Below are 13,087 nucleotides of genomic sequence, written 5' to 3'. Positions count from 1 at the left end.
TTCCAATTCAAGCCTTGAAGATTGCGAGGTGAGTAGTGAACATTCTTCTACTCTAGAACCCGAAACGCAACACTACTATTAGTTTGAGCAAATCGTTGGAGAGGGATACGGTGGCTTCATTTGGGAATTGAAGAAAGGTTGTAGGCGCTATCTGTGTATATGTAACGGTAAAATCTCGAAGTCGATGCAGTAGTAATTCAGTTAGTATTTAACGGTAATATCTAACTAAAATTTTTAATTTGCATAGAAAAGTAAACTTAAGGGGGTTTTGCCACCAAAATAAAAAATAAAAGGTTAAGTGTACAAAAATTAAAACATAAGGGGGGTTTTGCCACAGAAAAAAAAAATAAGGGGTTAAGTGTATTAAAACTAAAATGTAAGGGGGTTTTGTAAAAAAAAAAAAAAAAAAAAAAAAAAAAAGTTAAGTGTATAAATATCATAACAATAACAAGATTTCGCGGAAAATTAATATTTTTTTAATAACAAGAAAACAATAATAATAGTAACAATCACAATAGAGTAGTTGAATTAAGCAAGAAAGCCTGAGATTTCTTCTCGTAATAATAGTCATCACCACCACCACCCACAGAAGCATCAGCCGAGAAAATCATCACTCCATTCACACTGAACCCACTCTTCTCCAACAATCTCAAAGCATCAAAGAACGCCTCCCCTTGAATCCCTCTCCCTTCTACCTCATAGCTCGGCAAAAGCTTCTCCGCTCCGAACTGCATCGACCTGACCCGAAAAGTGTCCAAATACCCGTTCGCGCTCCGAACCCGATCCGTATAAAACTGGTAGTTCACGAAGTCTATCACCTCGGCGTACCGTCCGTACAGGTCCATGTACGGCCCCACCGTCGTGTAGAACGGCGCGATGGTGGCGACGGAGATGACGCTTTGGTTCTTAAGTAGGGAAATTAGCTCGCCGATGCAGTAAGCGAAGGTGGAATTGGGACTTGAGCGACGGCGTCGTTTAGGGAAGTTCTCGTAATCGATGTCGATTCCGTCGAGGTGGTAGTCTTCGATGATTGATTTGAGGGAGGTGAATGCGTTGGTGATCCAACGGTCGGGATCTTCCGGATCGTACCAGCGGAGGACTGTGTCACCGAGACTCCATCCGGAGAGACTGGCTAAGGCTTTGACGTTAGGGTTTTGGGATTTGATTTGGGCGACGGAGTCTTGAGTGAGTGTGGGGACCCAGTAAGGGGAGAACACACCGTTTTGTGATTCTCCTTGTGGGCTTGCATCAATGGCGAAGCTGAGGATGAAGTGAAAGTCGATGCTTTGGTTGATCGGTACTGTGTTGAATTTGACTGGTACGCCCGTTGCTCCTATGTACTCCATTAGTACTTTTTTTCCATCTGAATTATATAAATTTTTAAAAACAAATATACATATAAATATTTAATTGGTTGATATTATACGGAAGATAACAATATTTATTTAAAATAATAATGCATAGAAAATTAAGAAACTATCAGTTGAATGAGCTATCTTCTTTTTAGTATAATATATATAAACAGTACCAGAAAATGTGAAACTTTGAAATTGAAACGTACTTTAAGAGCCTGCATGCATATATATTGATATATATTATATATAGATTTTGAGTTTTGATCACGTGCGAAGTTGTTTTCAATTTGTATATTTTGGAGGTGTCAATCAAGAGAACAATAAATGTAGAACATAATCTATCTATTATATGTAAAAAGAAGAAACAAATATTTCGTACCACAAAATTGCGTAAAGACGAGAGAAATTCCAAGAATTGAGATGAGAAAGAGATTATTAGAAAGCTTTGCCATCTTTGCTTTCAGTAATAATATGATACTATCATAATATTTTAGTGCTATATATATATGTATCAATCAACTCTGTACGTATACAACTAAGCAGGCCGCTGCCTAACATCTTTAATATATATAATATCTTGAAGTGTAGAATAAAGGCGAACAAGCTAACACACGAATTATTATATTATATGAAGCCTACAAGAACTTTCTTTGTTTCGTTCTCTCTTAAGAAATTATTCTAAAGTAAGATCATTCGGTTTGATTTTGACATATTATATATATATATATGAAAATAAAATACTCATTTGGACAAAATTTAGCGAGGCAGATGTGTTACTTGATAATTTTTGTTTGACAAATACAATATATTGATGTTATTTCTTAGAAAACGATAAAATAGGATAAAGTCCCGTATAATTACACAGTATCTTTGGTGATAGGTATAACACGACAGTTTCGTGGAGAAAAAAAATCACCTATCCCCTATATGCTGTCTCCACTCTATTCCACCAATTAATTACAGCATTATGTTAACCTTAACCGTTAAACTAACAGAATTGGTATTCTCTCTCCACGTCAATTACTAACTTTTCTCTCTCCAAGAATATCAAAATTTTTTATTAATTAATCTCCAACTTTATAAAAATTCAAGTATATATATAAACCTACATTTTATAATATTAATTTATTAAATCTTTCATAATCAAATATTTTTTTTTTTTTAGTTTATTCTTCAAAACATTCTATAGATATTATAGATTGTATTGATATTTATTAATTTTTAATAATAAAATAAAATAGAGAAATTCTATAATGCACCCCTTTAAAAGAGATACACCGATACATCTTTATCTGTTTTAGTATCCGAAATAATTTTTTAGTCAATTTTTTTCTCATGGTCATGTAAATTATACTTATTTAAGACATCCTGCAAAATTTTAAGAAATTCGGAAAAGTTTAACACGCCGAAAATTGCGTTCAAGTAGTGTGTTGCATGCGTGACTATTTTATTTTATACGCGTGTAAAATAGACTGTTTGAACATTATTTTCTATATTGTAAATTATTCCGAATTTCTTAAAATTTTGTAGGATATCTCAAATAGCTACAACTTACATGAATAAGAAAAAAATTAGACTAAAAAATTTTTCTGGATGCCGAAATAAGTAGAGGGTGCATCAATACATCCATTTTAAGGGGGTGCATTGTAAAATCACCCAATAAAATATTCTATCAAAATATTTTTTTATTGTTTTTACTGTATAATATCAATAAGATTTATCTTCTTCATTTGTTTTTTTATGCACTGAGTAATATAGTTGGATTAGACATAGTTAAGGGCAGGGGTGGAAGGGTGTTCTGCTGTACAGGGGCCATGGCTCCCTCATCTTTCTATGAAATATATACATATATACAATATGCTATAGCTCCCTCCTATATATATATTATTAAATTTATTTTGACTTTTCAATTTAACTTTTCTATTGTGCAATTTCTATCAATATAATATAATATTACATTAAAAGGAAGTGGCAAATCAATTCTTATTTTTATTTTTACTTTTTTATTTTAACGAAAAGATAAATTACTTAATTAAACAAATGTTTAAAAGTAATATAAGAATTAAAAAGTGTAATAAAAATTATATATTTTATTTTCTCAAAAGAACTAAGCCACTAAACTATTTTAATTTTTTTTGTTCCTAGTATTAGTCACAATTAAACTATACTAGGTAAACCCACAATATCACTTATCGAGTTTTATGACATTTTAAAATTTATGAGCTAAATTTCGTGACATATCAGTAATATTTGGTGAGTTTTAAAAAAAAAATTGAATTCAAGAAGCTTCTTAAGATAGTTTAATGTGACTCATTTATTAAGTTGATAATTTTAATACACATGTAATATTTATCATAGTTTTAGAATACCACTCAGTGTACTGTAGTTTTATTGTAGTTGTGGAACAGCTGATATCAAGATTTTTAATCTTGAAATTTGAAATGCTATTATTATGATGTTAGACTTTTATTTGGGCTTACATTATATTTTATTGGTTTTATTAAAACTTGGGTTGATTGGATAGTTCTTTGCTGTGTTAGCCCATGTTGTTGGTGATCAATTGTTAATGGGCTTAGCATCTGTGAGTAAAGTCTAGGTGAAGCAGAAGTGTGGGCTTTTCTAGTTGACTGAAGCCTTTGATGAGCAGGCCCAGCCCAACTAGGGTTTTGTAGCTAAGTCCCCTCCCTAACTCTATAAATACATATTGTCTCATCACAATTGAATACCTTTTGATAATCAGAGAAAATAAACTGCTTCTGATTTAGAGATCTAGGGAGGAAGACTTAGTTGATAGTATTGCACTATCAAATTGGAGTAACTGCTGTGGATCAATCAGAGATAATTGCTATGGATCAATCAGGTACACATACCTAATTATTATATCTTATTATTGTGTTCTATGTTATATACAAATAGATCTTGGGTTAATTGTTAATTTATATAACATGTGGTATCAGATTGCCTATTGTATATGATTTAGAACCTATAATTAGTATAATTAATTTGTATATGTTAATTATCCATAATTTCATATCAATTTCGTTATTATTTTATGTGCAATTTTTTGTTTATAAATCTTAAAACTTCAGGGGTTTTATTGATCGTTAAATTCTCTTTCAATTGATATATTATATGCATGAAATCATTGTGTATATTAAGAGAATTTTAAATTTAAAGTTTTAGGGTTTATATGATTATAATATGAAATTATATTTTGTGTATTTTGATTTTATTGTTTTTGATCTAAAATTGATTATAGATAACTCATTATCAATTGTTTAAGAATGTTCCTACATAATTAATTTCGGATTTAAACTAAGATTAGCATTACAATTTTTTTTGTTGTGTTCTTCAATTTTCGGATTGGTATTGTCTTGAAATCTAGAGATTTAACCTTTAATACCCGAAATTAGTAGCGTAGATCAATTAGAAATTCAATCCCGATCGAAACCCATCCAAAATCCCCAATTTTTTCGTCGTTTTTTGGCCGGAAAACACCACAGACCCGACTGGGCCGAACCGGGTCGCGTGACCCGTTTGCAGGAACCGGCTGGAGGAAGAAGGAGGTTCCAGCCAGCGAAGCCCACTCGCGGCAGGTGGCGCGTGGGGCGCGTGGGGCCTCGTCCGATGTCCGTTTTCGACGATTTTTTTTTTTTCAGCATTATTAGAATTTGATTTCTGATTTTTTGGTGATTTTTAATTAATTTTTTGACTCCGTTTAATAATTATTATTATTTTAATGATAATTATGCAGTTAAAAAATTATTAAAAATAATTTTTGATGATTTTTCAAAATCCGTAAATCATAGAAAATTTTTTGAGTTTCTTCTCGTCCCATATGACATAGTCACTCTCTTGTTTAATTTATCTTGACTATGTAATCTCCACCAATTTTCTTATATTCACATCTTTTGATTAATTGTTGTTCTAAAGTTATAAAACTTGATTATTTGATATAAAAATAATGTGTTATGGTGGACACTTTATTTTTTTTATTATCAATATAATAAAAGCAATTATATATCTCTTTTGGAAATTTGGTTGAAAATTATTAATTTTCAATGATTGTTTTATCACCAAATTTCACATGTTGAAGAAAATATTATATTTTTGGTTGACTATATGTGTAATTACTTGCCCAAAGGTAGTATTTACATATATTAGTTCACATTCCATGAAGTGAGTTAATATTAAATGTATATATTTTAATTATTTGCCCAAAGGTAATAATTTAAATATATATATTTATTATTATTTTTTGCTTGAATTAATACATATTTTTAAGAAATTTATTTGCCCAAAGGTAATAAAATTCTTAAATGATATGTATTTTTTCTTTGTTGTTAACTTCATGAAGGTAAATCATGTGTGTGTTATATTCTCACCCCAAAGGGGAGTTTATAATGACCAGTTGATTCTACAATATTTTCTAATACATTGCTCATATTGCTTATTCAAGTTTTAATTTTTGAATTTTTCAGTCTCCTTTTCTGTGAACAACAATAATGCTTCCATCCATATTTTGAATGCTTCCAACTACAAGACATGGAAACGAGATGTGGAATTTACTTTAGGCATAATGGATATGGACTTGTGCCTTCGAGAAGAAAAACCTGCTGATCTTACTGACTCCAGTACAACTGCCGAGAGAACTCATCATGCACAATGGGAAAAGTCAAGTCGTCTTAGTCTTCTTACTATGAAAAGATCCATTCCTGAACATCTATTGAGTGGTTTGCCAGACACTACAAATGCCAAAGAGTTTTTCAATGCTGTAGAAAAACTATATGACACTGGTGAAAACGCTGAAGCTGGACATCTTATGGATGAAATGACAACCATTAAGTATGATGAAATAAAAGGAGTGCGAGATTTTATTCTGAAATTGGTGAATGTTCAGTCCAAGTTGAAAGATCATAATATTCCTCTTCCTGACTCTTTCATTATTCATCGAGCTCTTCATGCTCTTCCTGCCTCTTTCAGCCTTATCAAGACAGCCTACAACACTTACAATCAAACATGGACTATCAGCGACCTAATTTCTCAGTGTGTGGCTGAAGAAAGCAAGCTTAAAAGGGAGAAGAATGAATCTGCTAACTATGTTTCTCACCTCAAGCCCAACAAAGGAAAAGGAAAATTCAAGAATAAAAATGATGGTGCTACTAAACAGAATGGTAATGGTAAGGAGCATAAGAATAAACAGAAGAATAACAACGGAAAGTCCAAATACTCTAATGTGAAGTGTTACTTTTGTGAAAAATTGGGGCATCGGAGAACGGTACATCACAAATTTAAGACTTGGTTAGAAAAGAAGCAAGCACAATCGGGTAATCCATTGGCATGTGTTTGTTTTGAATCTAATCTAGTTGATGTTCCTATTGATTCTTGGTGGTTAGACGGTGGTGCTCTTGTTCATGTTTCTGCTTCCTTACAGGGGCTAAGGGATCTCAGGAAGCCAAGTGAGAGGGAGTCCAAGCTTAAAGTGGGCAATGATGTTGGAGTTGACGTTATCTATGTTGGAACATTTATTCTTGAATTACAGTCTCGTGATAAGATTATTCTGAACAATACTTTTTATGTTCCTACTTTTAAAAGGAATTTAGTTTCGCTTCCGCTTTTGGTTAAACAAGGATATTCTTTTCATTTTGCAAATGATAATGTTGACATTATGCTTGACTCTCGAATTATTGGAAATTGCTTTTATTCTGATGGTCTTTACAAGTTGTCATTGGCTCCTTTAGATTCCTCTTTTAATGTTGTGAATACTGTGGGTAAAAGACCTCATATTAAGGAAACATCCTTATTGTTATGGCACAAAAGATTGGGTCATATTTCCAGAGAAAGGGTTGATCGTTTAATTAAATCTGAAATACTTCCTCCTCTTATTGCTTCTGATTGGGATACTTGTGTTGATTGTACTCGTGGAAAATTGACTAAAACAAGAAAGAAGACTGCAAACCGCAGTCAATCTTTATTGGAAATTATCCACACGGACATCAATGGTCCTTATTCCACCACGTTGTGCAGAAATAAGTATTTTATCACTTTTATTGATGATTTTTCTCGTTATGGATTCACCTATTTAATTAAAGAAAAATCTGACGCCCTTGATAAACTCAAAATTTTTCGAAATGAGGTTGAGAAACAATTAGGAAGAGTCATCAAAGTTGTTCATTCTGATCGTGGAGGAGAATATTATGGTCGTTATACAGAATCTGGACAACACATGGGGTTTTTTGCAGAGTACTTACAAGAAAATGGTATAGTTGCTCAATACACTATGTCTGGTTCACCTGAGCAAAATGGCGTTGCTGAAAGGAGAAATCGCACTCTCATGGATATGGTTAGAAGTATGATGAGTAGAACAAATCTTCCAGAGTTTTTATGGGGTGAAGCACTTATGACTGCAACTTATATTTTAAATCGTGTTCCCTGTAAATCTGTTCCCAAGACCCCTTTTGAGTTATGGACTGGGCGGAAGCCTAGTCTTAATCATCTTCGAGTATGGGGTTGTCCAGCTGAAGTAAAGATTTATGATCCTAATTTGAAAAAGTTAGATCCGAGAACAAATCGTTGTTATTTCATTGGTTATCCAATGCGCTCAAAAGGCTATCGCTTTTCTTGTCCCACTCGTGGTACGCGAATTGTTGAATCTCGCATCGCTAAATTTCTGGAATTTGATGTTGCTGAAAAAATTCCTTCAACATCTCTTGAAATGGGGAGTCCTCTAAAGGAATTTGTATTCCTATGTCATTTTCAAGAGAAGATAATAGTAGTCTCCATCCTACTCCAGTTGGTAATGCTCCCATTGTTGATGAATATATTGCTCCCGATATCGAAGATGATGAAGGTCCTATTATTGATGAAGGGCCTATTAATGATGAAGCTCCTATTGTTAATGAGAATCCTGTTATTGAAGAAATTCCAGTTGTGGAAGATGTTATTCAAAACAATGATCAACAAAGAGAAGTTATTCCAGAAGTACCTCCTCTAAGAAGATCTCAGAGACAAAAGAAGTCAACAAAGTGTCATGATAATTTTGTTTATCTTGGAGAAGGGGAATATGATATTGATCATTTTGTGGATCCTGTCACTTTTAGTGAAGCACTTAATAGTCCACAATCTTCAAAATGGTTAGCAGCTACGGATGATGAGATCGACTCCATGAAGAAAAATGGTTTATGGGAGCTAGTTTTATTACCTGATGGTTTTAAACCAATAGGTTGTAAGTGGATTTTAAAGGCTAAAAGGGATAAAAAGGGACAGATTGAAAGGTTTAAAGCGCGTTTAGTGGCTAAAGGCTTTACTCAAAGAGAAGGTATTGATTAAACTGAAACTTTCTCACTGTTTCCACTAAAGATTCATTCAGAATTATTATGGCCTTAGTTGCGCATTTTGATTTAGAGTTGCATCAAATGGATGTTAAAACTGCTTTTCTGAATGGAGAATTGAATGAGGAAGTCTATATGTCTCAACCTGAAGGCTACAAGGAGAAAGGAAAAGAACACTTAGTTTGCAAGTTGAAACGATCCATTTATGGTCTCAAACGGGCATCTCGCCGGTGGTACTTGAAGTTTGACAAGGTTGTGACATCGTTTGGTTTCGTAGAGAACAAGTTTGATCGGTGTATTTATATGAAGATCGGTGGGAGTCGTTATATTTTTCTTGTTCTTTATGTAGATGACATTTTACTTGCCGGCGGTGATTTGTCACTACTAAATGAGACCAAAAATTTTCGTCTTCCAATTTTGATATGAAAGATCTTGGAGAGGCATCCTATGTTTTGGGGATTGAGATCCATCGTGACGGGGAATCGAAAAGTTCTTGGCTTATCTCAAGAAGCTTACATTAATCGTGTGCTCAAAAGGTTCAACATGGATTTGTGTAAAGGCGGTTCTGTTCCTATTACGAAAGGGGACAAGTTCACTAAGCAGCAATGTCCTAAGAACGACTTGGAAAGAGGAGCAATGAAGAACATACCTTATGCAAGTGTAGTAGGGAGTTTGATGTATGCTCAGGTTTGCACTCGACACGACATAGCTTTCGTAGTAAATGTTCTTGGGAGATATTTATCTGATCCTGGCCTTGATCATTGGGTTGCAGCCAAGAAAGTTTTGAGATATTTGCAAAGAACGAAGAGTTTTATGCTTGTGTATAAGCATGTTGACAATCTTCGAGTTGTTGGTTATTCGGCATTCGGATTTTGGTGGTTGTGTAGATGATTTAAAGTCAACTTCGGCTATATTTTCACCTTGGCGAGTCTTTGCTATTTCTTGGAAGAGTGTCAAACGGACTTTGATCACATCATCTACTATGTATGCGAGTTCGTTGCATGTTATGGGGCATCTTTGCAAGCTTTGTGGCTGAAGAATTTTATTTCGGAGATACGAGTGGTTGATTCTATTTCCACACCTATGCTAATCTATTGTGATAATAATGTTGCTGTTTTCTTTTCAAAGAATAACAAGATTAGTAGTGCTTCTAAACATATGGAAATAAAGTATCTCAGTCGAGAGACTTGGTCAAGAAAGGAGACATTGTCATTGAAAATTGCAAGACCGAGTCGATGTTAGCTGATCCTCTAACCAAAGGGTTAAGTGCCGTGCTGTTTAATAAACATGTTGTTAATATGGGCATTTTAGAATCTTTTGATCTTTTGGGTTAGTGGGAGTTTTGTTTTCTGTTTGTTTTTAGAAATTATTATTTATAATTTTCTGAATAAAGTTATGAACTACATTTTATGTTTCAATATTTTTTATTATTGAATGGATATGTTTTCAATTATGTTTTGTTATATTCTCGAGAATGATTGAATTGAAAGCATGTGGTTCATATTGTTGTGATCATTGTCTTTTAAATTTATTTGCTTATTGACAATGATATGTTGTTGGCTTAATTCTTTAAGCAAGTTTAGTGACACTTACTTATTTTAAGTGGTGTATGTTTAATTTCACTGGCTTATTTATTAAGCATCACGGTATCAGTGAAATTGAGGACTGATAAGGATATTATGTTATTTTAAATTGATCACATGTTGAACATAATTCCTTACCACACTACTAGACTTATTGACCATGTCGATTTAATACTTTGGTATTTGTGATTATGAATGTCTTTTGTTGAGCTAAAAACAATATGACTGTCATAGTTCATTATCAAAGGTTAAATTGGACCGGTATGTTGAGATGCTATCAGAGAACTATCAGTTTTAAAGTGGCCACAAATGTTTTCTTGTTGTTCAACCCATGAGTCGTTTTCAAACAAAATTATTTTGATATATAATATATATGTATTAAAATCAATGTAGCCCAAGTGGGAGAATGTTAGACTTTTATTTGGGCTTACATTATATTTTATTGGTTTTATTAAAACTTGGGTTGATTGGATAGTTCTTTGCTGTGTTAGCCCATGTTGTTGGTGATCAATTGTTAATGGGCTTAGCATCTGTGAGTAAAGTCTAGGTGAAGCAGAAGTGTGGGCTTTTCTAGTTGACTGAAGCCTTTGATTAGCAGGCCCACCCCAACTAGGGTTTTGTAGCTAAGTCCCCTCCCTAACTCTATAAATACATATTGTCTCATCACAATTGAATACCTTTTGATAATCAGAGAAAATAAACTGCTTCTGATTTAGAGATATAGGGAGGAAGACTTAGTTGATAGTATTGCACTATCAAATTGGAGTAACTGCTGTGGATCAATCAGAGATAATTGCTATGGATCAATCAGGTACACATACCTAATTATTATATCTTATTATTGTGTTCTATGTTATATACAAATAGATCTTGGGTTAATTGTTAATTTATATAACATATGATACTATGTAGTATTGAATATATTTTGGGATATAAATCACAACAATAATATTGATTTACACCTATTTGATAGTTGAAAAAATGTGATATTTTATATAGATCTAAATAAGTTAAAAATTTTATGAGAACTAAAGAGGGTAATTTTGGCCCCCTTAATATTTATTTCTGGCTCCGCCCCTGGTTAAGAGTATATAACTCCTCTAGATATTGTGTATGTTATGCATGAAACTGTTATTTTTTTTTTCTTACTCTATTCTTCTTACATTTTTTTTTCTTACTCTATTCTTCTTAAACATATTTTTTAGCTTACCTTTCACTTTCACTTTTATCTTTTTACTTATAAAAATGAATGAAATGAGGTTGGATAGATGAACGAAATGGAGTTGGAAATGGGGTTGTATTCAATATGTATTAGAAGTTTAGTTTCTTTTTAAGACATTTTTGTTTTTGTTAGAATTTTTAAAGCTCTTGAATTACTTGATTTGCACTATATATTGTGGAAATATTGTTCAAATTTTATTTTTCTTTTAGCAAGAGTTCAAACTCTGATTTCTTCTTATATTTCATCCATAGCATTTTTGAAGCATATAGATAAGTATATATATATATATTCTATAAAAAAAATATGTATGTTTTCTTTATTTGATATTGAGTTAGCAAAATATGTTCTATGTTTATATACATTATCTTCTATTAATGATATATATATTTAACATATGATTTTTTTTCTTTCTAATTTAGAGATAATGAATATTGATGCAAACGAAGTGGAAGAAAATATTAAAAATCAAGAGAATAAAGATCAAGAAGCTACAATCGACCATGCCATAAAAATTAAATAGATTCATTCTAACATTCCTGATGAAGAGATACCAAAGGTTAGTATGAAATTTGAAACCGAAGAACAAGCTTACAATTTTTATAATGTTTATGCTTATAAAGTTGGTTTTAGCATTCGAAGAAGCAAAAGTCATAAGGATAATGAAGATGGAAAAATTAAAAAAAAAAATAGAACATTTTGTTGCTCATGTGAAGGCTTTCGCGAAAAAGATAGACGATATGATAATGTAAAATGTCATCGTGCTGCAACAAGGTTTGGTTGTTTGGCGAGGATGAAGATAAAACTTCATCAATTCGGAAAATATCACGTTGTTGAATTCATACACATGTGACTTCAAGCCCTAGTAAGAGTCATACATAGGTCTCAAAGAAGAATAACTCCTGCTCAAGCATCTGAAATTGAATTGCCAGAGAATTCAGGAATTGCTCCTAAAGCCAGTATGGAACTAATGATGAGGCGAGCCGGTGGACATGAAAATCTTAGATTTATTTTGGAAGATTGTCGGAATTATATACGCACCAAAAGAACAATTCAAATGCGCGTAGGAGATACAGGTGGTGTTCTTGAATATCTTCAAAAGATGAAGTCAAAAGATTCTAATTTCTTTTATGCAATGCAAGCAGACACAGATGATTTATTAACAAATATCACAACTTTGGTGATGTTGTTAGATTTGACACAACCTACCGAAAAAATTATGATTGTCAACCTTTTGCTATGTTTGTTAGGGTAAATAATCATAAACAAACAACTGTATTTGGGGCTGCATTGTTATATGATGAAACTGCTGAGACGTTTATGTGGTTATTTGATACTTTTATAGAAGCAATGTTTGGAAAAAAACCAAAAACTATTCTTACCGATCAAGATGCAGCAATGGCAAAAGCATTAAGATCCCAATGGTCAGAAACTTGTCATCGCTTATGTATTTGGCATATGTATCAGAATGCAGAGTAGTGTTTTTGAAAGATTTCGTGAGTTTGCAACTGATTTTGGAAATTGCATTTATGAATATGATGTTGGGTTTTATGCCCTAAATAAAACTCATTTCAATATAATCAGATTTACTTATTAATA

The 13,087-nt window shown here is 32.6% G+C and overlaps 1 protein-coding gene and 1 long non-coding RNA gene across 3 annotated transcripts; one reads left to right on the top strand and one right to left on the bottom strand.

The window, feature by feature from the left end:
- Positions 1-453: 453 nt before the first annotated feature.
- On the bottom strand, positions 454-2,101 carry LOC115712009 (chitinase 2). 2 transcript variants are annotated; one of them, XM_030640213.2, is made up of 3 exons: positions 1,735-1,826; positions 1,529-1,570; positions 454-1,363 (listed from the first exon to the last, which is right to left on the bottom strand). In XM_030640213.2, the coding sequence occupies exon 3, from the start codon at positions 1,344-1,346 to the stop codon at positions 510-512; it is 837 nt and encodes a 278-aa protein (XP_030496073.1). In that variant the 5' UTR covers positions 1,347-1,363; positions 1,529-1,570; positions 1,735-1,826; the 3' UTR covers positions 454-509. The 2 variants fall into 2 exon arrangements, with proteins under 2 accessions (XP_030496073.1, XP_030496072.1); XM_030640212.2 differs by lacking the exon at positions 1,529-1,570 and having other exon boundaries at positions 1,735-2,101.
- Positions 2,102-9,892: 7,791 nt separating this feature from the next.
- On the top strand, positions 9,893-13,087 carry LOC133037242 (uncharacterized). The gene is made up of 2 exons (XR_009687360.1): positions 9,893-11,080; positions 11,911-13,087. It is a non-coding gene; the product is annotated as an uncharacterized LOC133037242 (long non-coding RNA).

The sequence above is a fragment of the Cannabis sativa genome, chromosome 4 (assembly GCF_029168945.1).
Source record: "Cannabis sativa cultivar Pink pepper isolate KNU-18-1 chromosome 4, ASM2916894v1, whole genome shotgun sequence".
NCBI lineage: Eukaryota > Viridiplantae > Streptophyta > Magnoliopsida > Rosales > Cannabaceae > Cannabis > Cannabis sativa.
This window is presented reverse-complemented; position numbering and strand designations above follow the sequence as displayed.